The sequence below is a fragment of the Macadamia integrifolia genome, chromosome 7 (assembly GCF_013358625.1).
Source record: "Macadamia integrifolia cultivar HAES 741 chromosome 7, SCU_Mint_v3, whole genome shotgun sequence".
NCBI lineage: Eukaryota > Viridiplantae > Streptophyta > Magnoliopsida > Proteales > Proteaceae > Macadamia > Macadamia integrifolia.
The window spans coordinates 12520189-12547679 of NC_056563.1; the positions used below are offsets into that span (position 1 = coordinate 12520189).

At 44.7% G+C, this 27491-nt stretch overlaps 2 protein-coding genes across 6 annotated transcripts in view; both read left to right on the top strand.

Moving 5' to 3' along the window:
* LOC122084357 (E3 ubiquitin-protein ligase CHFR) overlaps nt 1–14866 on the top strand; it is a 54485-nt gene extending 39619 nt beyond the window's left edge. For 4 of the 5 annotated variants that reach the window (XM_042652544.1, XM_042652543.1, XM_042652542.1 and 1 more), the window contains 3 exons: nt 11751–11811; nt 12839–12902; nt 14528–14866. In XM_042652544.1, the coding sequence (XP_042508478.1) occupies nt 11751–11811; nt 12839–12902; nt 14528–14659 (257 nt within the window). In that variant the 3' untranslated portion in view covers nt 14660–14866. The remainder of the gene's footprint in view (nt 1–11750; nt 11812–12838; nt 12903–14527) is intronic. The other variant, XM_042652540.1, reaches the window with a different exon arrangement.
* Nucleotides 14867–25800: 10934 nt separating this feature from the next.
* LOC122084752 lies at nt 25801–26241 on the top strand. The gene has a single exon (XM_042653188.1). It carries the CDS (start codon nt 25801–25803, stop codon nt 26239–26241), a length of 441 nt encoding a protein of 146 aa, XP_042509122.1.
* Nucleotides 26242–27491: the final 1250 nt, after the last annotated feature.

Here is a 27491-nt window from a genome sequence, read left to right on the forward strand (position 1 = left end):
CGATACTCACCGATACGTATCAATACATACCGAAACGTACATTTTACCTCAATTTTATATTTTTCATAGAGTCATATCGAGGCATGTCGTATCGTATCGATGTGTATTAGTGGTGTATTGATGCATATCGGTATGTATTGTAGGATATATATCGATACGAAATGATTTAAAAAATTCAATGTATCGTATCGGTGTGTATCGTATCGACCGACTAAATTTAAGATACGTATCGGAGGGTATCGTATCGGTATCGGAGATACTTAAAACCATGGTGCTGTGTTAGTACTGCGCGCGCTGGTTGCTGGTTTTCAGATCTGAAGTTCTTCATGGTTGAGACCAAAGACATGACTACTTCTACTACTACTACCCCTACTACTGCCTCTTCTACCTCGGACAACATTAATGTCTAGATTACCTCCATCAAGCTCAAGTGTAACTCCAACTACCTCCTTTGGGCTCAATCGGTTAAGGTGTACCTGATGGCCAAGGGAAAACTCAAGTATACCACTTCTGATCCACCTTTATCTTCAGATACTGGTTATGATGACTGGCTGAAGGAGAAAGCTCTTATTTTATTCTGGTTATGGACCAATATAGAACCTGATGTGGCTGCCAATGTCATGTTCCATTCTACTGCAAAGGGAGTATGGGATGATTTGCGAGAAACATACTCTCAGGAAAAGAACATGATAAGAATTTATGATATTTATAAGAAGTTTCAGTTTCTCTAGTCTGACAAATCTCTTTCAGAATATTACAGTACATTCAAGGGAATGGTGGAAGAACTCAATGTTTTCCAGCCCTTGACCATTGATATTGACAAGCTAAAGGCTTAGCGTAATGAATTTTTTGTCTCCAAGTTCTTGGTTGGTTTGAATAATGATCTGAAGGCAGTAAATGGTCACTTACTTGCGGGTGACACGGTTCCTACTTTGAATGATGCTTATTCTTGATTGCAGTGCATCACCTCCTCCAAACCTGATCAATATTCCAAAGACAACTCTGCTTTTGTTGCTAACGTGGCCGTGGTCGTGGGGGAGGACGTGGCTCTACTGGTCTAGGTCCTACTGGACAGCCATCTGATCGTGCTGCTTGGTAGTGCACATACTATGGGAAGCCTAACCATACGGTTGAGATTTGCTGGGCTAAGCATGGTAAGCCAGAATGGGCAACCAAGTTGGCTAATCATACAGTGTCAGATGATGGTACTGACACAGTGTCTCCAGTTGCTACTAAGCCTACATCTTCTTCAGAAGATTTCTCTACTAGTTTGCGCGATGACATCAATTAGTTGCTCTGGCGTTTGCACTCTTGAGGCATCCTCTAATACATCCAATGGTGCGTCTGCATCCACTGCTACCCAAGCCCACACAGGTACCTCAGCCCTTCTTACTACTACATCTACCCCCTGGATCATTGATTCAGGTGTTTCTGCCTATATGACTGGTAAGTCATCACTTTTTAAGAACTTTTCTACTAGTTCCAGTTTGAATTCTGTGATCCTTGCTAATGGTGCTTCAACACCGGTTCTAGGTCATGGTTCTATTTCACCTACCTCATCCATAAACCTATCCTCTGTCTTACATGTTCCTCAATTTCCATTAAGTCTTCTCTCGGTGAGTCCATTAACTAATTCGTTAAATTGTTCAGTAACATTCTTTCCTTCTTATTGTGTCTTTCAGGACCTTCACACGAGGAAGACGATTGGTGGAGGGTGTGAAAAGAATGGATTATATTACCTCAACAGCGGCTGTCCTACCTCTTCTGTTGCTGCTACGGCTGTTGGAGACGTTACTCCCTTTAAATGGCATTGTCGTTTAGGTCATTTGTCGCTTTCTAGGTTATGACTTTTATTTCCTAGCTTTAAGTGTGCTCATAGGTTAGAGTGTGAGGCTTGTGAGTTGGGGAAACATCACCATGTGTCATTCCCATCTCACTCTGTGTCTCGTAGTCTGTCTTTATTTTCTTTAGTCCACTATGATGTATGGGGTCCTTGCAGAGTTAGTAATAGATTTGAGTTTTGGTATTTTGTGACATTTGTGGATGATCATTCTCGCCTTACATGGCTTTACATGTTAAGGACAGGTCTGAATTTTTACATGTATTCAAAAAATTCCATAATGAAATAGACTCAGTTTGGCATTCTTATTAAAATCTTTCGTTCTGATAATGCTTTAGAATATGCTCAAACTGATATTTCTGATATTTGTGATACTCATGGGATGATCCACCAAACTAGTTGTGCCTATATTCCATAGCAAAATGGAGTAGCAGAGTTCAAGAATCGGCACCTCCTTGAGGTTGCCCAAGCCATGATGTTGCATATGCATGTTCCTAAGCATTTTTGGTGTGATGGAGTCTTAACTGCATATCATTTGATTAACCACATGCCATCATCTGTTTTGTCAAATAAATCTCCTTCTCTGTTATGTACCCTAATTTACCGAGTTTTCCTGTTCCTCCTTGGGTTTTTGGGTGTGAGTGTTTTGTTCATAATTTGCACATGCAAGTTGATAAGTTGTCTCTTAGATCTACTAAATGTATTTTTTTGGGTTATTCTTGTACTCAGAAAGGGTATAAGTATTATGACCCTAATACTCACAGGAACTTTGTCAGTGCCGACGTGACCTTCTTTAAAAGTACATCATTCTACCCTCCTGCTGTGCCCTCGTCTAGTGTAGAGTGGTCTTCTCCATCTCCTCCACCCATACCCTCACTTATACCCTTCCCTGATGGTCCTAGTGCCAGTGACTCCCCTCCTCTACAGGTTTATCAGCACAGGAAGAAGCTTGGATAGCCAAGTGGGGAGGTAATTACTCTAGATACTTCCCTCCTTCCGCTGCCGCCTTCTGGTGAAGCTCCTCTTCCTCCTCCGTCTGATGACTTACCAATTGCACACAGGAAAGGTACACGTTCTTGCACTAAAAAATCTATGGTTGTGTGCCTTATTGATAACTGTGTCTTTATCTCATCTTCCCTCTCCTATCCATGGTCTTGCCCTATCTCTTTCCACTAACCCTATTCCCTGTACCCATAATGAGGCCCTAAGTATCCCTGAATGGAAGGCTGCCATGGATGTAAAAATGGATGCTCTCTTGAGTCGTGGTACCTGGAGTCTGGTAGATTTACCTCCTGGTAAGGATCTGGTGAAGTGTCACTGGGTGTGCACTGTTAAGTATCATTCTGATGGCTCTGTTGAGCGGTTGAAGGCCCGTCTGGTTGCTAAGGGGTATATTCAGACCTATGGTGTTGATTACTTTGAGACCTCCCGAGTTGCTAGACTGAATTCTGTTCGTCTTCTTATTTCTCTTGCTGTAAACTTTGATTGGCCTTTATTTCAGTTGGACATCAAGAATGCCTTCTTGTATGGTGATCTACAAGAAGAGGTATATATGGAGCAACCTCCTGGGTAGTTTGCTCAGGGGGAGAGTACAGGTCGTGTGTGTCACTTACACAAGGCTATCTATGGGCTTAAACAGTCTCCTTGGGCATGGTTTGACAAGTTCAGTGCTACCATAGTTAATTGTGGTTTTTCTCAGTGTTATTCTGATCATTCTGTGGTTGTCGCAAAGATGATAAGCTGGTTGTTTTGGTAGTATATGTTGATGACATTATTTTGACTGGTAATGATGAGGCAGAAATTTCTAAAGTAAAAGATCATCTCCAGCACCATTTTCAGACAAGGATCTAGGTCAACTTCATTATTTCCTTGGTATTGAGGTAATCCGCTGCAAGAAAGGGATCAGTCTGTGTCAAAGGAAGCATGTGGTGGATCTTCTATCTGATACTGGGATGCTTGCATCCAGACCTATTGATATTCTTATGGACCCTCAACAAAAGTTTGGTGTGGACGATGGTGAACCCCTCTAGGATGTGCATCAGTATAGGAGCTTGATTGGCAAGTTGATTTACCTCACTGTGACTCGTCCTGACATTTCCTACACTGTTGGAGTTCTTAGTCAGTTCATGCAGTCTCCTCAAAAAGCATATTGGGATGCTGCTGTTAGTGTTTTTTGCTATCTAAAAGGTGCCTCGAGAAAATGGTTGATTTATCGTCCTAATCGGCATATGGAACTAGTGGGATATTCTGATTCTGATTAGGATGGCTCTGCTAGTGATCGAAGATCTACTACTAGATATTGCACATTTGTTGGAGGTAATCTTATTACGTGGCGTAGCAAGAAGCAGACTACTGTTGCCTGGTCCAGTGCAGAAGCAGAGTACAGAGCTATAGCTCATACCACTCTTGAGTTGATGTGGCTGCAGTCGTTACTCTTGGAACTGGGATTTCCAATGACCAAGTTAATGAAAATGTATTGTGACAACCAAGTTGCGGTTTACATTGCTAGTAATCCGGTCTTCCATAAGAGCACCAAACACATAGAAGTGGACTGTCATTTTATTCGTGACGCTATTCTGAAGAAGTTGATTGAGACTTCGTTTGTTCCTTCATCGGATTAGTTAGCTATCATGTTCACTAAGTCTTTGTTTGCCCCTAGTTTTCGCAATGGTTGTACCAAGTTGAGTATGGGTGATGTGTATGCTCCAGCTTGAGGGGGAGTGTTGAGACTGACGCTAATCCCGATAAGGGATTAGCGTTAATCCTTAAGCCCGATAGGGGCATTTTGGTCCTATCGGGTTCATCTTTGTGGTTTTAGGGTTGCCTCCTTATGTGAGGGGCTGTATTGGAATTTGGGATATTCTTTTTATGCTATATATATCATAATGACCTGCGATCAGACCTATTCTGGACTGATCGCAGGCTGCTCTCACTTTGGGACTGCTATCAATCTCTTCTTTCTTCTCTTCTCTTCTTCTCTTCCCTTCTTTTTCTCTTTTCTGGTTTTTGGTTTTGGCTACAAGGTTTTAATATTGCAACAAATTTCTACCTGTAGAAGTGTCCACCATCAGAAGTTGAATCTCCAACCTGTTATTATTGTTATTGAAGTGTTACTATTTATTGAATGAGGCATTGACTTGTATCTAATATGACACCAGCCCTCTTTATTGATAACAATGGAGAGAAGGTTTTAGAGAATTACAAAGACCATTAAACCCCTTAGGGTCCGTTTGGTAACTGACACTTTCCCTAAAACCCATAAAACTCATTATTACAAGCTTACAACACTCCCCCTTAAGTTGGTGCATAGAGATCACTTAAGCCCAATCTGTAGATAATAAGATGAAATATTTTACTACTAAGACCTTTAGTAAATACATCAGCCAATAGTTAATTATTGGGAACAAAAGGCACAGTGATAAGGCACATATCCAGCTTTTCTTTGATCAAGTGTCGATCGATCTCCATATACTTGTTCGATCATGCTGGATAGGGTTGTGAGCAATGCTAATGGCAGATTTGCTGTCACAAAAGAGCTTTATAGGAAGGGTAGCAGGAACATCCAAATCAGTGAGAAGACTATGAAGCCATAAGAGCTCACAAATGCCATGTTCCATAGCACAAAACTCTGCTTTAGCACTTGATTGCTTTTTGCTACGCCATGTAACAAGGTTACCACCAACTAAGGTGCAATAACCAGTAGTAGACTTGCGACATCAGGGGATCTTGCCCAATCCACATCAGTGAAGGCCTCCACCCTAAGGGGATCATGAGGAGAAAAAAGGATGCCACGTCCTAAGGCAGATTTCATTTATCGGAGAAAACTTCCCTGTGAGTCGAGTAGGGATTATGCATATACTGACTAACTAGGTTGACGGAAAATGCTATGTCAGGGCGTGTATGACAGAGATAGATCAACCGCCCCACTAATCTCTGATATCTCCCCTTATCTACCGGATTACCTTCTTTGCTACTCAGGTGACCATTAGCTTTAATAGGAGTGTCTGCCGGCTTACACCCCAACATGCCTGTCTCAGAGAGAAGATCAAACATATACTTCCGCTGAGACAAGTAGATCCCACGAGAAGACTTGGCAACTTCAATGCCAAGGAAGTAATGAAGTTGTCCTAGGTCTTTGATCTCGAATTTCTCACTTAAGTATCTATTGAGGCGAGAGATTTCTGCCAGATCATCACCAGTAACAACAATATCATCTGTATAGACTATTAGAATAGAAATCTTCCCACCAGATCTCTTGATGAATAGAGTGTGGTCGGCATTGCTTTGAGAGTAACTTGTAGCAACCATAGCCTTATGGAAACATCCGAACCAAGCACGAGGGGATTGCTTCAACCCATACAGAGCACGCTTCAGCTTGCATACCTTCCTTTGGGTTTTGGAGCAAGTGAACCCAAGAGGAATGCCCATATACACTTCCTCCTCAAGTTCCCCATAAAGGAAGGCATTCTTCATATCTAACTGCTGAAGATCCCAATCTAAGTTGGCGGCAGAAGCCAAGATAACACGAATTGTGTTCATCTTAGTAACTGGGGCAAAAGTCTCCTCGTATTCAATCCCTTAAGTCTGTGTGAAGCCTTTGGCAACAAGTCTGGCCTTGTACCGATCCACTGTACCATCAACCTTCTATTTTATTACGAAGACCCAGTTACACACAACTGTTTTCTTTTGTGAGGGAAGACACCAGATCCCATTTGTCATTTTTCTTCAGAGCTTGCATCTCTTCAACCATAGCTTCCTGCCATTGTGAGTCTGCACTTGCTTCCTGCCAGGTATGAGGAATGGACACAGAGGAAAGAGAAGACATAAAACTATAGTAGGAAGGAGAGAGTGAGTCATAAGAAACAGTTTTAACAATAGGATGTAAAGTACAAGACCTAATGCCTTTACGAATAGCAATAGGCAACTCAAGAGACTGATCAACAGGAGAAGGAGAATTACCAGGGTCCAATGGGACAAGATCAAGCTCGAGAGGAGTCGACCAGCATGGTAGGGTAGATTCTGGATGTGTAGTGGTCTGAGTCTATTCTCTGCTACTATACACGCGTATCTATGGCTGAGGTGCAGTAAGAGAAGTAGGAGTGTGACTCTCCCCCTAAAAGGGGATACTACCAGGGATTGCAATTTCAAGAGACGGCGGCACATCTTCCACAATGGAAGGAGACTCCCCTGAAGAGGTGTCGCAGTGTAGTATAGCGTAGATTCGTGAAAGACATCCATAGTCACAAACCAATGCCGAGTGGGAGGATAAAAACACCGATAGCCTTTTTGAGTAGAAGTATACCCCAGAAAAATGCATCAGAGATCACGAGGATCAAACTTTCTATGAGGTTGATCGCGAGCATAGCAAACAGTACCAAATACCTCAGGAGGAACAGAGAAGCAACGGAACCTTGGAGAAGATCCAGAGGGGAGCGGAAGGCATGGACTCGAGAAAGCATTCGGTTGATAAGAAAGGCAGCAGTGAGAATTGTGTCGCTCCAATACTGGGGAGGAACGTGTATTTCAAACATAAGAGAGCGTGCTACCTCACAAAGGTGGCGATTCTTCCGCTTAGCAACCCCATTCTAAGTCGGAGTATTCACACAACTAGTTTGATGAATCATCCTATGATCGGAAAGTCAAGCTTGAAAGGACCCTTTATAGTATTCTCGGCCATTGTCGCTTCGAAGGATCTTAATGTTAGCACCGAACTAAGTCTGAACCATGCAGTGAAACTGCCGAAAGCAATAAAAGGTCTCACCCTTGGTTCGCATCATGTAAACCCAAGTAGTCTGAGAATGACAATCAATAAAAGAGACAAACCACCGATAACTATTGACAGACACATAGTGGGATGGACCCCAAATATCATAATGTATCAATGAAAAATGAGTGGCACTTTTATTTCTAGAAACAGAATAAGTGATTCGAGTTTATTTGGCCAAAACACATGCCTCACAAAAAAACTGACTCAAATTTCAATTTTTAAAGGAAGGAAAAACTCTAGCTAAAGTTCCCAAAGGTGGATGTCCCAACTGACGATGCCACTGTAGTAACTCAGAGATGGGAGGTGACGTAGAAGATGTTTGAAGAGTCTAACTAGAGACCAACACCGAGTCATCATCAAGTAGATACAGACCACTATGTATCCTACCAGAGCCAATCGTTGCCCCAGTCACCAGATCTTGAAAAACACAATGAGATGGGAAAAAGGTGACTTTGAAATTAAGGTTGGAAGTAAGACTACTAGTGGACAAAATGTTAGTGGGAAAAGAAGGATTGTGTAATATAGTAGAAGGGGATAAAGAGGGGGTACGACTAACAAAGCCCTTCCCCAAAATAGTGGAATAAGTCTAATTAGTCAATGTGACCTTACTATTACCAGGACAAGTAGTGTACTATGAAAAAAGAGACAAGTGGCCTGTTATATGATCAGAAGCCCCAGAGTCTATAATCCAAGGGGTAGAAGGGATAGACATAGTATGGCCACAAAAGGAGATACCTAACCCAGAAGGGGTGGAATGAGAAAAGCTCGTAGTGGCAGGTGCAGGAGAGTCTGGACGTGTCAAGAGGCACTGGAGGGCAATAAGCTCGTCAAATGATAGCGAGGCTACTGAGAAGCTAAGAGCAGAGTTAGAGTCAGGGCTCTCAGTATAGTTGGCCTGCCTAAAAGTACTGGCATGACCCTTCCTTTGCCCTTTTTCAGATGTATCAATAGGATGACCATGAAGCTTCTAGCAATGCTCCTTGGTGCAACGCTCCTCACAGTAATCGCATTTCACTGGAGTCCTAGTAGAAGAGCCACCAGACTATGGGGCTGCACTAAGGGACTGAGTGCAAGAAACAAGTGTAGATATCTCAAAAGGAGTCGCAGCTTGCTGTGGAAGCATAGTGGTACGTCAACTGTCCTCAAGTTGGATCACAGCATAGGCTTGATCTAAGGTAGGAAAGGGGTCATGACTCAAAACCTGGGACCACAACTGATCAAACTCCACATTCAGACTTGCCAGAAAGTCAGACACTGATTTTGTCTTCTCGCTTTCGAAACTTGGTGACATCTTCAGCAGTGGAAGGAGTATACTTCTCATAGAAATCCAACTCGGTCTATAGTGACTGCAACTCATAGTAGTATTGTGACAGAGTGAGCCCTCTCTGCCTCAGATCATGAACCTTCTGGCGAAGCTCAAAGACCTGAGCATCATTCCCTACCTGAGAATAAATATCTTGGACAGACTTCTAGATCTTCGGAGCAGAGTCAAGGAGGAGATAGCTATGCAAAAGCTGTGGCAACATAGAGTTGACAAGGAAGGCCATAACCAAAGAGTTGGCACACTCCCACTTGTCAATCTCAGTACTGGTGGTCAGACGCTTCATGGTTCTAGTGAGGTACCTGTAATAGCCACGGGACTTGATGGAGATGCAGATCAAGCGTGACCACATAAGGTAGTTTGTGCCATCAAGCTTGATAGGGCAAGGAGGAAAGGTAGGAAGAGCTGTGGTGTCTCCACTAGTAGAAGCAGATGAGATGATAGACATGGTTGCTACTCAAGGGGGCTATGCAAATAGAAGAGACACTAGCTGGAGATAGAAAAAGCATCAAAATAACCAGAAAAAGCTAGAAAACCCAAAAATAGACAAAGGGTAAAACCTTGAGGAAACGATTTTGGGGATAGCTCTAGAATAGAGACCTCAAACGAAAAAGTGGTCGGTACATACCACCATAAGGATAAGAGGCACCAATCGCAGCAAACATCAAGATGTTCGGAGCATCGAGCGGGGAAAAAGCATCCCGGCAATGAAAAAATGTTCTCAGGGAGAAAAACCTGAAAAAGTGATGAAAAAAATGTTCTAGGTCGCTCAGATCATTATAAAAGAGAGTCTGAGAGCCCAGGGGAAGGATGGGTGGAGGCTAGTCTTTGTGGTTTAAGAAGCTCCCACCACGAGAGAGAAGCACATGAAGAGAGATGGACAGAGGCTCTGGGAGAGAGAGAGAGAAATGAGAAAGAGGTAAAGAGATGGAGAAGAGGGAGAGCCCTTAGGGTTTCGGATCCTAAGGCTTTGATACCATGTTGAATGGGGTAATGACTTGTGTCTAATATGACACCAACCCTCTTTATTTATAACAATGGAGAGAAGGTTTTAGAAAATTACAAAGACCATTAAATCCTTTAGGGTCCGTTTAGTAACTGACACTTTCCCTAAAACCCATAAACCCATTATTACAACACTATTGGTTTTTGGTTTCATCTTCCTTCCATTTCTTAGAATCCCGCTATTGAGCTATTTGTTTGTGTCAAATTACTCGGAGTTCAGATGCCACCCGAATCACTTGTTTTCATCCACTAATTCACAAAATTCACCTAAAAGGAGCAACCTAGTGCAGGAGGCTCCAGTTGCTGCAGGGTCTGGGAGGGGCAAATGTACACAGCCTTACCTCTTGCTTTATAGGAGAGGTTGTTTTGCAATAATTTCTGTCCATTATTGGAATTTGATCTAACTCTCTTAGTTTATGCTTACTCCGTTCAGGACTAAGTGGACACCCTAACTTATGGACCAAATCTTCCAAAGCAAAGGCGGTTTATCGTATGATATGATTTATTAAATTGTTAGATTCTGATTTTCCAAAACTTTCATTGATATTTCAATGTTTTATTTGGTGTAAAGTGGAGTGCTGCTTCCTTTTTGTTGGTAATAGCAATAAGTCAGGTTTATTAGTTTATGGATAGCCTGCTTTGACGCACCCCCAGTTGTGCAGGGTTTAGATATGATAACTTATGACAGGGAGCGAGGTATATATGATAACTCTGAGGTGTTATATACTGATAATGCCTCGTCTAAGCAGACTAGTTACTGTTCTCCTCAATGAACATAAAATTGATTTCTTTTCTCATGTTTTTTAAGGTAAGTAGCGAGGCAATACTTGTGTCTGTCACTTGAAAAGGGAGAGCTGCGTCCATTTCCTTTGTATCTTTGTATTTTGTTGTCCTCTCTGGAAGTCGTTCATTTACCATTTTTGGACTTTCTATTCTTGTCCCATTAGCAAGAGGGGTAAGGTTCTGTGCAGATTAATCCTCCTATTTTGGCTGTCCATTTGGTAGGAGCCAAACGACTGGTGCTCAAGAGCTTTACTCATCTATAAGTGCTTTCATAGAGATTACTGTCACGAGAGCAGCTTGGTGGTCTTTTTGTATCAGTCAGATTTGATCATATATAGTCACCAGTTTTTGCCCCCAGTCAATCTTGAACTTAAGTTTGAGGGTTTAGGGCTGCTGAGGCCCTTCTGGCATTGGTGGAGACGTTAAAATCATGAAGAACTTTGGATTTCCTATGAACCTATCAGTGCGGCTGAATTTTCTGCTGAAGCTGAAGTATCTCCTCGTGGTGTTGCAGATCACTCTTCTGGTTTGAGACATCTCAAGGTGCAATTGTTTTTCAATTGTTGGGCAGATCCCTCTCAAGGGGAAGACCTTTGGAGGCTTAATATTTTTAGTATGAGTATTCGTTCTCTAAACTCATATATGAATATCTTGTTTTATGGATAGCAAGAGCCAGTAACTCCCTTTATGATTTAACTAAGGTGGTGGAGAGGTTTCTGTTTATGTATTGGACCTACTGGTTAGTATACAATGTTTGAATGGTGCATATTGGGCTTGTTTCTTACCTGCTTACAGGATTGTATTGATTTCCCTTCTCCTCCATATGAAAATCATTATTCATTGGAAAAATCAATAAGAAAAAAGAAATGGAGAAAGAATTTATTACCTGAACAGTAGTTTGTCTATAATTATCAGTCTGATATATGTATGTTCATTGTCTTGTTACTACTGTCTGCAGTATTCCATTGTTAACATAATTTGCATGTGATCCTCTTTTCTTCTTCCCTTAATTTTTTATTTTTTTTTAATTGTAGATCGAACAAGGATGCCACTGAATCATGCTGAGATGATAACTTCTCGGACACACCTTTGCAAGTGAGTTTACACATTTTTTTTTTAATATTATCAAGTGTATTGCTTTTCTACATGAAAATTCTCTTGTAATTTGAAACCTAAATATGTGTGATGCACACCGTGATTATGCAGTAGGAAGTGATGTCATACATATTGTATGGTTATTATAGCTAAATCCTTACTTTGTGTATTCTCTTCTATTTTATTAGGGGAAAGTCTCTTTGAACGTGAGGCATAATAAACACATATTTATATTTTAATATTTTTTTCACCTCCCAAAAATTATTAAAAAATTCTATGTTAGTAGACGTATCCCACACCTCATGCTCAGAGAACCCTTCACTGTTTTATTATTTTAATTTTACCTTCAATTTTGTTTTAGAAGACATTTTAAGTTTTGCATGGTTTTTGGTAACATTCAAGGTCTTTTCTGTCGTTAAAATTTGGTTGCTGATGGCAACGCCGAAGGTGGGGGAGCTGTCTTAGCTTTGTTAGAGTTTCTGATTTTTTCCAGTCCGTCATTGTAATCTATTATTTTTTACTCTTCTTTTTGATACTAGTTATCTTTTAGCGAAAAAAATCTGTCGTTAAATTTTGGTGCTACACTTAAATTTTTTGCCAGTAACATCAGCTGTTCATTATAGTACATCCATCCATAAGACACCATTTCCATGATTTCCTTTGGGGCTTTGTCTTCTATATGGATTTTCTTCTATATATGGGGGCTATTTTAAAATCATAAAACCATTAAGAAGATTGACACATCTCTTTGATTTTCACTGAAGAGGTTATTCCTTAAAGTTGGCCACTGAGCCTCTTCTTCAATACTTCTTTGTTTTTTGTTTCTTGTTTCCTATCTTTCCTAATCGTGGTCAAAGCTATGATACATGACATTGAATAAAGCTACTCAGTTTACGTTCAGCTACATCATTTTTCCTGTTTTGTATCGATTTTAAGGTTTGGGTTTTAACTTTTATCACACTAAGTTTAGTGGTTTGTACTGAAACAATGTTTTGTACTTACTTTGGGTCTCTGTCTATGGATGCAGTGATTGCTATGAGAAATTGATCTCATTCCTCTTGTACTGGTTTCGGGTTTCAGTGCCTAAATATGTAAGCTTTTTCCCATTTCAAGCATCGTTAAAAGAAATAATAGTGGAAGTCTGGTGGCCTGTATTATTGTTATAGTTGTATAGTCTAGGCCTGCACATGGCAATGGATGAGCATTCTTTTTAAGAACTGTTTAGGTGGTTTTTCTTTTTATCTTTTGTTCTTATACTTGTCTATCCTTTCATCTAGAATAAGGCAGGCCCCCATTGTGTTTGATGCAGGAATATAGAAGCTCTAATGTAAAATTACCCATATGATTTCAAATCTATGAGATGCATCTGCAAAACAATTATGACAAGCCTAAGCACTTAAAGAAAGAAGCCCTAGGGCTGCCTAAAGTTGCTATGGTTCAATAAGATAGGGGTTGGTCCTGGTGAGACTGCAAGGAAAGGGCAGTCCCTTCAGCATCATTCATAGACAACTTATGGTAGATCATTCAATAGTGGTTGCTTGTTTAGTTGACAGAATTTAGGGCAATAAAACCTAGTATAAGGAGGAAAGATGTGACCTTTTCTTTTGTTTTTGATCTTTCGTTCTTGCTTCCTTCTGTGCCTACCATCTTCTGCCCCCTACATAATTGTAACTGAGTGCAGCGATGTTATTGTCATTGGATTTATTTGTTTCTGGCCAAAAGCCATGTAAAAGGAAAGTTGGCAGCTAAATCTTTACTTGACAATTTTCCTGTTACATCGTTTTTACTCGATAAAAAACACAGCCTTTAAAAAGAAAAAAGAGGTTTCTGGCACATACTGTCATACTGCCATCGGTGACACACTGGATGGCGTTTTCCATTGTTTTCAAATTGTCCCATTTTGTATATTTTCCTTAGGGTGCTACGATTGTCCCTCTTCTTTGAACAGTCCCAAACTGAATCTATTTTTTGAGACAATGTTGAAAGCATTGCATTGACATATGGAGAAGTCAAATTGGTCTGAAAATTAAGTCACGGGCTCATGGCTAAGATGTTGTCGACAGCATGTCCAGTAAATTCAAGCCTCAACCTAACTGCCATGTCTTATGGCTGTAGGAGTGTAGGTGTGGGATTGGCTTCTGACCTTGTATCTGCTGGAACACTGACTCCCCTACCCCATGAGATTAGACACCCTAATTTGAATGCCCCGTGTTAGTAATGGCTGCAGGAACTTGATTTGCTTCTAGCCTTGTATCTGCTTTTATTTGTTTACTTTCTTATGTATGTTTTTTTATTTCTCAATATATTTTTCTTAATTTTATGCCTTTGATAGATATTTACGTTCTCTGCTTCTTGTTTTTTTGTTGGGCGAAATAATATGTTAATTCACATTGGTTGGTGATTAAAATGTCTCTTGGACCTAAAATTCAAGAGGATTTTAGCAGTATTACTATTATTTTTATTTTTGAAGACTTAGCAGTATTACTATTATTTACGTGTGTTCTGTCACTCTCTTCTTTAATGCGTTTACCATGTTATTTCAAATGACTCTTTTTTTTTGAAGTCATATTTTTTTCCATTCGACAGCTTGGTTTTAAACTTATTGTTATGATGCTGCTAAATAACTGACTCTAATTTTTGATATTTGCTTAGCAAGTTACTCTGTTTTTACCTTTTTGCTGATATTATTATTATTTATTTAATTTTTTTTTTGTAGCTTTTACCTCCTGATGCATCTCAAAGGGAAGACTGCTGGTATGGTTATACATGTCGCACCCAACATCATAGTGAGGAGCATCGTCGTAAAAGAAACCATGTTTGTCGTCCTACCAGAGGAAGCAATATTTAGTGTTTCTCTATATTTTCTTGCAAGCATGCTGTGATACCTTAAGAGTCTTGTGTTGGTCCAAAATTTGGGTTGTGATTCGTTGGTGGGTCGGTTCTCTGATGACCACAAATAACGGGTTTAACCATAGTGACATCGTATTTAACCCTAAATTTTTTATTAATTCCGATGAAGTGCATGTATATGTCTTTCTTTTTTTTTTTGTTTTAATATGTGTTTTCTTCTTTTTCCCCTCTGGGCAACAACCTTTTGAGATCGATAATGTTAAAAGTTCGAGATAATGCAGGAAGCCAAAAAAAGACCTCCGGTTACCAAATAATGTAAAATGACAATATATTCTTAAATTTTAAATTCAGATTACAATGGTAAAGTATCTCTTCTTAATTTATTGGGAAATTTACATCCATCTCCTCTCGCATTTTCCCTTATTGCATCCACCCTCCTCGTGTTTCATTTATTACAAATAAATTCATTCAACTTAACACCGTGAGTGAGGTGTTAGTTTTTTAGATGGAAACGATTTTTTTACCCATATTATATCTTGAACCACAAATCTTAAGTATGAAGACCATTTTACTCTTATTACATCTTCAAACCTAAAATTCCCAAATCTTCAAATCATAGGCCGATGTATTTTCCGGTGAAGTGAAGAGAAGTCTCTGGTGAAGTGAAAGGAAGTCTCTTCTGGTCATTAAAGTAATACAACTTCTCTTGGAACGTTGTCCGGGCTTTTGGGATTTTCTCAGCCAAGAAAAGCAAGAAACTGAGAGCAACAAAAGAGTGATGATGATCAATGTTGAAATCATCTCCAGGTATTACTGAGCTTAATTATAGCTTTGGGGAGTTTTAGGAGTTAAATTTATCCCTTAAATTTATAAAGGAAAGGGACAATAAGAAGGTGTGTGTCTTATAGTTGTGGTGGTGTAGAAGCAAATGAGGTTTTGCAGAGGAGATTAGTAAAAGCGACCTTTATCTCTTTAAATCTCTGCCTTGCAGGGTTTGCTCAAAGCAGCCTAATTAGTCTTTCCTTCCTTACTTTGTGGACACACTACAGAGATCCTTGAACAGTTTAACAGGAGCTAAAGGAGAGAGCTTATTCAGGGGAGAAGCGTATCGTAGCGTCGAATATGAAGAAATGGAAATAAGAATATCATGGCCGTGGGCTTTTATGGCTTTGGGGTTCCTTCCTTCTTATCAGCAGAGGCCATCGCTGTTCTTCATAAGTCAAGAAAACATTTCTGCAGGTAAAACACGTTTGTCATCTAAACTCATTGATTTTGTTGGAAGGCTGGCAAGGATCGTATCCTTTGGTTGTGAGAGGGCTGGCAAGGATCGTATCCTTTGGTTGTGAGAGGGCTGGCAAGGATCGATCTTCCATGGCTGTTAAATATTATATTGAGAGCAACTTTCCTAATCCCTTGTATCTATGTATAGTATCTTGGTTGTATTCTTCTTTATTTAAGAATAAAAGATCTCTCTCATGAAGAATGAGAGAAAAATTGGGAGTTTTATCCAAAGACGTAGGCTTCTCTCCCAAGAAGACCAAACCTCGTCATTTCTTTGTTTTTTTTTCCCTTATCATGGTATCAAAGCAGGTGTAATACCACTCTGTTCAAGGTTGAAGGTGTGCAAGGATTTGTTAGCATCATCTTCATCGTTATTCTTATACGTTGTTGTTGCCGCCGTCGTCGTCGTCAATGGTGTTCTTTGTTTTTCTGTATCTGCATCTCTTCTTGAAGGTGTAGAAGGCTGTTTGGTGCTGTAGATAAGTGCCATTATTTTTTTTTTCCTTTTATTTCTTGATACGGCCAAATTGACTGCCCAGTAGGGTAAGGACACATGTCGCGCACCTGGACACGTGTCACCCACCTGACAGAGGCTGCAAGGATTCTACCACGTTAACCGCGTGAAGAGAATATCCCCACGAAGGGGATAGGACGTATCCGAGTAGAACTCTATAAGGAAAGGAGGTGGACCCGAGGAGGACTCCTCCAAGGAAAAGGGAAACCTTAAGAGCTATATAAGAGGGCTCGAGAAGAAGGAAAAAGGTAAGCATCAATACCCACACCATTACTCCTGTAACAAACTGTGCGGCCGATCCCTAACTTGAGCGTCGGAGGACTAACCCCGGACAAAGCTCCGGGCCTCTGCCGTCTTTGCTTGTGTAGGATCAGCTCATACGGATTTTTGGCAGCAACAGATTGGCGCCGTTTGTGGGAACGACAGTAATGGTGGGGAGAACCTACAATCGTAAGAAGACGAAAACAGCATTGAACATGAACGTGGGGGAGGAGGAACCTTCAGGAGGGCTCCCTCCCTCGATGGAAAATGGGCGAGAAAGGGGGAATGACGATCGGGAAGGTTCCGTGAGGTACCAGCGTTTGACTGGATATTCGGTGCACGGAGATAGTAATCCTCCGCCCCCTCCTGGAGAGCAGGAATATGTGACAAGGGAGCAGTTCGAAGCCCTCCAGACAAATATGACCGAATGGACGAGGCAATGAAGGAGGTCTCCAAAGCTGTCTCCCAGAAGACCGGTGGAGCACCGCGAGGCCACCATATCCAGCCCGAGAGAGCTCGAGACGAGGACCGGAGCAGTACAGGATCGATAAGGTCCGGTCATAATTTTCGAAACTGAGCAATGAGGGAAAGTCCCGCACCCAGGGGGAGGACGAAGCGTGCCGCTAGAGACCCATATGGGGAACCACGCCAAGGAGACGAACAGAGGCACGTGGACTCGGGGTTAAAGCAGATGATCCTGGACCTGAAAGATGAGATCAAGAAGGTGGCAGAAAATTAGACGGGAGCTCACGAGCCAGACCTCACTAATAACACGGACCTAGCTGATGAGATCATGAGGGACCCACTCCCAATCGACTTTCACCTACCCAAGTATGACACTTACAACGGGTATGGGGACCCCATCGATCATCTGGAAGGCTTCAAGGTCGCCATGTAGTTCCATCGAGTCTCGAAAAACATTATGTGTCGTGCCCTGCCATTGACGTTCAGAGGAGCGGCAAGGCTATGGTACAACCGTCTGTCGACGAAGTCGATCCACATCTTCAGCGATCTAAGTTACTTCTTCGTGAAGGGATTCTCCAGTAGCTAACCCCTTCAGAAGACTATGTTGAACTTGACCAACGTCAAGCAATATGAAGGAGAATCATTGCGGAACTACATGAAGCGCTTCCAACAAGAGAAGATCACGATCAGAGGTCTAGACCCGAAAGAAGAGTTCACAGCCCTACTGGGAGGCATCAAGGATAAGGAGCTGAAAAGGTCTTTGGCGAAGCATACACCTAGGAACCTGGCCGAGCTGAGAGCTCGATGCGATAAGTACATCCAGATGGAAGAAGCCCTTCAAGCCGATAAAGAAGCCGAAAGGAAGACGGGAAGAAAATGGATCTCAAGGGGCGACGACAAACCCTCCGAAGAAGGCAAAAGACAGAAGTCTGAGTGCGGTCGGGCACCCAGTCCACCAAGGAAGTTCGAGAAATACGCACCCCTGAACCAGAGACGAACGGAGGTATTGATGCAGATAAAGGACTCCCCGGATGCCAGAGCCATGAAGTGGCCAGGGAAGATGGGACGGCACCCCGAGAGACCCAATATGGACAGGTATTGCCACTTCCACAAAGATCATGGCCACGACACTGAAGATTGTTGGCACCTCAAGGGGGAGATAGAAGGAATGATCCGAAGAGGATATTTAGGCCGATTCGTGGACCGCGAAAAGGAGGACGCCCAAGACGGTAATGACTGTAGGGATAACCGTCGGAGAGATGGCAGAGGCCGCTATGAAAGAAGGGGGCCTACCCGCAGAGGCAATCAGGAATGGCGAAGGGACCAGACACCCGAGGAAGCTGACCATCGCCTCCGAGATGAGAATAAGAGCCCAAGTAGAGTTATAGCGACCATTTGTGGAGGCCTAGCCTTTGGAGAAAGTTCAGTCTTGACCTGGAAAGCAAAAGCCTATGCGAGAAGTGTGCATGTGGCTAAATGGTCGAACAAGAAGGCGAGGACGGGGACGGTTATTTCCTTCTCAGACGACGATCTGGAAGGGGTGCACACCCCGCACGATGATGCCCTGGTAGTCACCATGACCATAGCGGATTGCAGAGTGAAGAGGATCCTAGTGGATAACGGCAGTTCAGCTGATATCCTGTTCCTGGAAGCTTTCTGGAAGATGGGCCTGGACGAAGGAAAGTTGAAGAAAGTCGAACACCCATTGTAGGGATTCTCCGGCGTCCCAGTAAAAGTGGAAGGATCGATTGAGTTGCCAGTAAGAGCTGGCACCAGAGATCGCTAAGTAACAGTCATGATCAACTTCCTGGTAGTAGGCATTACCTCGGCATACAACGCCATACTAGGGAGGGTTGGTTTGAACCTACTAAAGGCCGTCGTCTCCACACCCCATCTCAAGATGAAATTCCCAACCAAGAACGGGGTCGGGGAATGTCAAGGCGATCAGGAGGCATCCCGGAGGTGCTACGCCACTACCTTGTGGGGAAGAGAAAAGACAGGAGAGGCAAGAAAAGTACGAATGAGGTCAGCACGCTTCCTTCTGAAGGACGAGACACTATACAAAATAGGGTTCACCATGCCGTACCTCAAGTGTCTGGACCCCGCCGATGGCGAGTACGCACTCCGAGAAGTGCATGAAGGGATATGCGGCCAACACCTGAGAGCCCGGGCCTTGGCACATAAAGTGCTAAGGCAGGGTCTGTACTGGCCGACAATGAGGAAGGACGCAGAATCATTAGTCAAGAAGTGCGTCAAGTGCCAGATGTTTGCTCCTGTTCCTAGGCTACACTCCACCGAGCTCTCATCTTTATCGAGCCCAATACCATTCGCCATGTGGGGAATCGACATCTTGGGTCCATTCCCCCTGTCCACAAGACAAAGGAAATTTATCGTGGTGGCGGTAGACTACTTCACGAAATGGGCAGAAGCCGAAGCATTGGGGACGATAACCGAAAAGAACGTAAGGGACTTCTTCCAGAGGGTGGTAGTCTATCGATTTGGAATCCTTCGGGTTGTGGTAACGGACAATGGAACTCAGTTCACCAACCTGACCTTCAGCTTGTTCTGTGATGCCCTCGGCATTAACCACAGGAAAACCTCTGTCGTTTATCCACCGACCAACGGGCTGACAGAGGTAACCAACCATACACTGCTTCAAGGAATAAAGAAGAGACTGGACAATGCCAAAGGACTATGGGCAGACGAGTTGCATCACATCCTCTTGGCCTACCGCACAACTGAGAGATCGGCCACCGGAGAAACACCTTTCATTTTAACTTACGGCACTGAAGCTGTACTTCCAGTGGAGATAGGGGCCGTAACCCATCGAATTTAGTGCTACAATGAAGAGGAAAACGATGGAGGGCTCCGAGAGAATTTAGACCTTTTGGCCGAAGTCAGGGACACCTCGCAAGAAAGGATGGCCGCTTACCAACAAAGGGTTGCGAGGCACTACAACACCAAAGTTCGAAAGAACGAGTTCAGAATGTGTGACCTCGTCCTCATAAGGGCTAAAGTATCAGATCCGAGACATCAAGGGAAGCTAGCTCCAAATTGGGAAGGTCCATACAGAGTCTCAAGGGTAATACGAGCAGGGTCCTATCACCTGGAGACTACGGGGGGAGAAAGGGTACCCCGATCGTGGAACTCTGAGAACTTAAGAAAATTCTATCAGTAGTGAAGTAGCAAGCACACTTGTTTTTGTAATTTTTGCAATTTTTGCTCCTATGCACTTTTAAGTTGTAATTCCTCATCCTAAACTTCGGAGGATCTTATTCATAAAAAATACGAAAGCTGGTTCACAGCAATTGAGAGGAATTCTACTGTTTGGTGACCTTAACTCTGCCGAACGGATACATCCGAAGGTCTTCACCTCGGTCGGGAGCTCAGGCAAAGGTTGAGTCGAGCTGACTGAAGGTCCTCACCTCGGTCGGGGGTTCAGGCAAGGGTCGAACCGAGTTAGCCGAAGGGCCCTACCTCGATCGGGGGCTCAGGCAAAGGTCGATCCGAGCAGGCTGAATGTCCCTACCTTGGTCGGGGGCTCAGGAAAAGGCCGAGCCGAACTGACCGAAGGTCCTCACCTCGATTGGGGGGCTCAGGCAAGGGCCGAGCCAACCTGACCGAGGGTCCTCGCCTCGGTTCGAGGCTCAGGCCAATGGCCGAGGGGACCTAACCAAAGGTCCTCAATTTGGTAGGGAGTGATGACGATCGAAGGATCTGCCCTTGGTTGGATCTTCGGATCAACAGAGTTTAAAAGACCCTTCGGTCGGAGCTGAGGGGGAACACACCACTTGGTGAAAACCACACTTGTTCAAGATCACTTAAAAGTCCAGAGCCCTTGGTCTCGGGAAACCTCTCAGATAAGCCGAGGGAGCGGGACTGAGCCGTGCTAAAGTAGACGTGCGGATCATTAGGCTGGCAAAAATGGACTTCCGCCTTCTTGCTCCTACCTATGGGCTAAAGATCACCTTACCGAAAGAACACGAAAAAGTGGAAGTCGAAGCATACCAAGGGAAATACATTCATTGATAAGACCCAAAGGCCGAGATTACATAAAAAAAAAACCCGAAGGCTAAGAGTACATGAAAAGACCCGAAGGCCGAGGTTACATGAAAAAGCCCGAAGGCTCATATCAAAAACAAAAAGAGCTCAAAGGCTGAGCCGAGGCCTAGGGTGGCTTCAGGAGGCGTCCATCGGATTCACGGCCTCATCCTCGACATGGTGGGTCTCCTGATTGGAGCCATCATGACCGGGGGTCGGAGGGACCTTCCGTTGTGATTGAACCTCACCTTCCTCGCTGCAGCCTCCGCCGTCGGCATCGACAACCTCGGTGGCTGATGGTGCCGCCTCAATACACTCTTCTTTGAAGATGAGCCTGCTGTCCTCGAAAGAAACCCCCGGGTAGCGCTCGAGGACCCAGTCTTGGACCTCAGTAGCACCCATGGTGAACCCAGGGGCGATGGCACGCTTAATCTCTTCACGAAAGTCCTCGGAGGACCTGTACCTCTTGGCCCCTCGGGCCTTAGCCTCCTGAACCCTTGCCTTCATATGAGCCTTCAGCTCTGCCAACTTCCGATCGCATTCCTGATGCGTAAGGAGGAGTTCCTCTTTCAGGTGCTCGACCTTCTCGAGGAGAACCGAATGCTCATTCTCCAGGACTACTTTCTCTCGTTCGGCGATCTCGAGGTCTTGCCCCATAGCTTCAGCCTAAACCGCCAGCTGACCCATTTGGTTTTGGGCCTACATGAGACACCGAAGGTCAGAATGTTGTGGTGAAAAATAAACAAAGGTTAGAGGACCGAAGCTTACCCCGGCCATGAAGATGCAGGCGTTGGTTATCATAGCCGCCGTCCCTTGTCGTTGAGCTTCGGCGGCATCTCGGGGAAGACTGCCCTTCATCACCAGCTCACGACCAACACGCCTGACTGCCAACGTGTCGTCTTCCTTGACCGACCATTGAGGGATAAATCCGACTTCGGCCCTCACATTCCCCACCCTCAGGCTTCTGAAGTCCGCGACAGGGGAGGAGTCTCGGGCGGGCATGTCATGGCTCGGAGCAGCGAGGGCCTGGACTGCCTCGGTACTTGGTCCCTTGCCCCTAGACCTTTTCTTCGGAGTCTCGGAGGAGGGACCCTTCTCCTTCCTCTTCGGCCTCTGTTGCTGCTGGGCATCCTGCTCCCTGGCCTCCCTTATTTGGGCTTGCCTCGCTACTGCGGAAGCCTTAGCCTCGGCCCTGGAGATTTACACTGCATGAAGAAACAAAGGGAGTCAGTACGAAACACTGATGCCCGAGGGAAATAAACTTGGGCTGGCCTAACTCACCCGGGCTAAGCCCGAATCTGAATAGTATGGCGTCGGACTTGAGGCAATCGGCCTCGACTGGAGGGTAGGTTTCTTGCTGCCTCACCATCGCCAATGACTCCGCTTCTGCCCTGAAAAGGGCAGGGGCGGAGTTCACCTCCCTCAGGTCAAGGATATCCCAGACGGTGCCGAAGGGCACCCCCTCGGACGACCTCACGAAGAAGAACTTCTCCTTCCACCCATGGATCGATGTCGGGTAACCACTCAGCAGCCGAAGGTCCTTCCGGAGGCAGAAGTAGTACCAACCCGAAAGCCCCTTATAGGCCTGAAGGAAGAAGCAGTTGATGAAGAGAGGGAGGGAGAGAGGCCTCTGGTACCTTGAGAAAAGGACGACGAAGCTGAGCACTTGCCGCCATCCGTTCGGCGTCAGCTGGGTCGGAAAAATCCCATAGTGTCGAAACACTTGGGCTAAGAAGGGATGGAGGGGAAGCCGAAGGCTGGCCTTAAACGCCTCCTTGTACAAGCACAGCTCTTCGGAGTTCTGATAGCTAGCTCGGTCAAATGGTCTGGGCAGTTGGAGCTCAAAAGGTCCGAGATACCGAAGGAGGCCTTCAGCTCCTCCAGTTCCGGCTCATCCATTGTGGATACGATGTGGAGAGCCTCCACCTCTAAGGGTTCCTAGGTTTGGGCTCGGGAATCGAGCATCCTCTCGCTAAATCCTGCACCATTTGAGCCACCCTCGGACCCAGATGACGAGGCCGCAAACGATGAGTCACGAGCAGAGGGAAAATTGGTGGAGTTCGAGGACATCCCTCGGACCTCCCCTGGACTCTGACGCATACGGTTAGACTTTGTCCTCTCGGAGGACAACGAACTGTAGCCCGACAAACAAGACATGGAACTTACTTTCGGAGTATTGCTAAACTAAAGGAAAGCCGAGACCGAGGGTAAGCTCTCCAAAGGAAGCACTGAGACCGAAGGAAGGCTCTCCGAGGGAAAAAGAAAAGTGCCCCCAAATGGACCCCCACACTATATAGATGGAAGAAAAACGGTACGACTACCCGAGCATTAATGGCGTCGCCACATCACTGAGTATGAACCCTCGAGGTTTACGCCCGAACGGACCTGACTGAAGGTCCTCATCTCGGTTGGGAGTTCAGGCCAAGGCCGAACGGACCTGACCGAAGGTCCCTACCTCAGTTGGGAGTTCAGGCAAAAGTCGAACGGACTTGACCGAAGGTCCTCACCTCGGTTGGGAGTTCAGGCAAAAACCGAACGAACCTGATCGAAGGTCCTTACCTCGGTTGGGAGTTCAAACAAAAGCCGAACGGACCTGACCGAAGGTCCTCACCTCAGTTGGGAGTTTGGCCAAAGCCGAACGGACTTGACCGAAGGTCCCTACCTCGGTTGGGAGTTCAGGAAAAAGTCGAATAGACCTGACCGAAGGTCCTCACCTCGGTTGGGAGTTCAGGCAAAAGCCGAACGAAGTTGACCGAAGGTCCTTACCTCGATTGGGAGTTCAGGCAAAAGCCGAACGGACCTGACCAAAGGTTGGGAGTTCAGGCAAAAGCCAAACGGACCTGACCGAAGGTCCTCACCTTGGTTGGGAGTTCGGCCCAAGCCGAACGGACCTGACCAAAGGTCCCTATCTCGGTTGGGAGTTCAGGCAAAAGTCGAACGGACTTGACCGAAGGTCCTCATCTCGGTTGGGAGTTCGATCAAAGCTGAACGGTCCTGACCGAAGGTCCCTACCTCGATCGGGGGTTCGAACAAGGCCGAGCCGAACTGACAGAAGGCGCTCACCTCGGTTGAGAGTTCGGCCAAAGTCGAATGGACCTGACCGAAGGTCCTCACCTCGGTTGGGAGTTCAGGCCAAGGCCGAACGGACTTGACCAAAGGTCCTTACCTCGTTTGGGAGTTCAGGCAAAAGCCGAACGGACCTGACCGAAGGCCCTCACCTCGGTTGGGAGTTTAGGCAAAAGCCGAATAGACCTGACCGAAGGTCCCTACCTCGGTTGGGAGTTCAGGCAAAAGCCAAACGAACCTGACCGAAGGCCCTCACCTCGGTTGGGAGTTCGGCCAAAGCCGAACGGACTTGATCGAAGGTCCTCACCTCGGTTGGGAGTTCAGAAAAAAGCCGAACGGACCTGACCAAAGGTCCTCACCTCGGTTGGGAGTTCGGCCAAGGCCGAACTGACCTGACCGAAGGTCCTCATCTCAGTTGGGACTTCGGCCAAAGCCGAATGGACCTGACCAAAGGTCCTCACCTCGGTTGGGAGTTCGGCCAAAGCCGAACGGACTTGACCGAAGGTCCTCACCTCGGTTATGAGTTCAGGCCAAGGCCGAATGGAGCTGACCGAAGGTCTTCACCTCGGTCGGGGGTTCGAGCAAGGCCGAGCCGAACTGACCGAAGGTCCACTCCCCGGTTGGGAGTTCGGCCAAGGCCAAACAGACCTGACCGAAGGTCCTCACCTCGGACATGGCCTAGCCGAACTGACCGAAGGTCTTCACGTCGGCTAACCGAAGGTCTTCACGTCGGCTAACCGAAGGTCTCGGTCGCAAGCAGAACTAAAGCCGAAGCCAAAGGAATAAGGTCGAATGGATGCAAAATTTGATTACTCCCACAGGAAGAATCTCCTGGGGGAGTAAGGGGACTCCTGATACGGCCAAATTGACTACTCAGTAGGGTAAGGACACGTGTTGCTCACCTGGACACGTGTCACCCACCTGACAGAGGCTGCAAGGACTCTACCACGTTAACCGCGTGAAGAGAATATCCCCACGAAGGGGATAGGACGTATCTGAGTAGAACTCTATAAGGAAAGGAGGTGGACCCGAGGAGGACTCCTCCAAGGAAAAGGGAAACCTTAAGAGCTATATAAGAGGGCCCGAGAAGAAGGAAAAAGGTAAGCATCAATACCCACACCATTACTCCTGTAACAAACTGTGAGGCCGATCCCTAACTTGAGCTTCGGAGGACTAACCCCAGACAAAGCTCCGGGCCTTTGCCGTCTTTGCTTGTGCAGGATCAGCTCATATGGATTTTCGGCAGCAACATTTCTATTATTGTTGGTGCCCTCTTCACGGCTGGAAACAACCAAAGAGAAATTGTGGAGTCAAGCAAAGTTGCTGCTCCTGAGTTGACAAAGGCTGCATCTCATGAGATGACCAGACAACGTCTTACTTCCATTCGGTCTCGTGCCGTGACGATTGCTCTTGGAGGCCGAACTAAACTTGGCCACATTAATGGCTAAACTAAAGCTCCTGACTTGGACGATCCAAAATTTCTTGAATGGCAAGCAAGTGACCACTCTGTAATGACTTGGTTGTTTAATTCTATGGAATCTCAAATTTATGAGATTTTTGCCTATTCGGATACGGCCTTGGCTCTATGGGAGTCTTTAAAAGAGATGTATGGTCATGGCGACAATGCATCTCGCATTTTTGAACTGCAGCAGGAGCTCACTTGTTCCAAGCAGGGACCTTCTCAATCTTTCACTGAACATCTTGGAAATTTGAAGAAAAAATGGGATGAATTGCATCAATACAGACCCACTACTCAGTCTGTAACTGATTATGTAAAAAGGGAAGAGCAAGACAAGATATTCCAGTTGCTAGCTAGCATTAAACCTGAATATGAGGATCTCAAACGACAAGTTCTTATGAGTTCTACATTACCTACTTTCGCTACTGTTTGCTCAATCATACAACGAGAAAAAACTAGACGCCAGAGTCATGAACACAGAAACGACACCTGAAGGTAATCCTACTGAAAACTCGGCTAACACGGTTGTGCCTAATGGCAAACAAGAAGGTTCTAATAGTGACTGATCCACAAAGGGAAAAGGCAAAGGACGTAGCCGGTTCCATTGTGACCATTGTTCTCAGGATGGTCACACTATGGATCGGTGTTGGGTTCTCTACCCACATCTTCGCCCAAGCAAAGAAAAAGGCCAAGATGCAAAGGTGGCAGCTAAAGCTAACATCACCGATTCCCAAACTTCTCTTGAGACTCTTAAAAACCAGTTTCAGCAACTATTGTAAAAACATGGCACAACTTCTACTGGTCCGGTCACCAAAGCAACTGAATCTGGGAACCTGGCTAAGACATCTGGTAAACTCCATGCTCTCTCAATTTTATCAAAAAATTGTTTTATTATAGATTCAGAAGCTACAGATCATATGTGTAGTTCCATTAATGTGCTATCTTCTGTTAATACTGCTTCTAATGATTCTCATCCTCCCATTACTGTTGCTAATGGGGTTCAACTTCCTACTTAGGGAGTTGGAAAAATTCAGATTTTTTCAAATATTTCTGATGCTTTGTTGGTTCCATCATTGTCTTCGAATCGTTTATCTGTCAGCAAGTGTACTAAAGAGTGGAATTGCGATGTTATTTTTTCTCCTCAAAAAGGTAATTTTTCAAGATCGCATCACCAAGAAGACGATTGGTGAAGGGAAGCTTCGTGATGGCCTTTATTTTCTTGATTTTCAACGTGATGTGTTGATGGCAAAAGTGCAATGAATATTCCTCAACTATGGCATCTTCGATTGGGTCACCCATCTGATTGGGTGTTGCATGCTCTTGATGCTTCATTATCACATGACTCTAGTAACTGTGAACCTTGCCATTTTGCTAAACAGCATAGATTACCCTTTTCAAACAGTACTCATGTTTCCACTGCTCGGTTTGATCTTGTGCATTCAGATGTTTGGGGTCCAGCCCCAGTTGACTCTAGGGATGGATACCGGTTTTTTGTGACTTTTATTGACAATAAGACTCGGTCTACTTGGCTTATTTGCTCAAATCTAAAAGTGAAGTCTTTTATGTATTTCGTGATTTTTGCCATATGGTTCATAACTAATTTAACACAGGCATCAAGGTACTCCGTATAGATAATGGAATGGAGTACACCAACAATGCATTTCAGGATTTTCTTCGTAGCCAAGGAACGATACATCAAACATCTTGTGTTGGAACTCCCCAACAAAACAGGGTGGCCAAGAG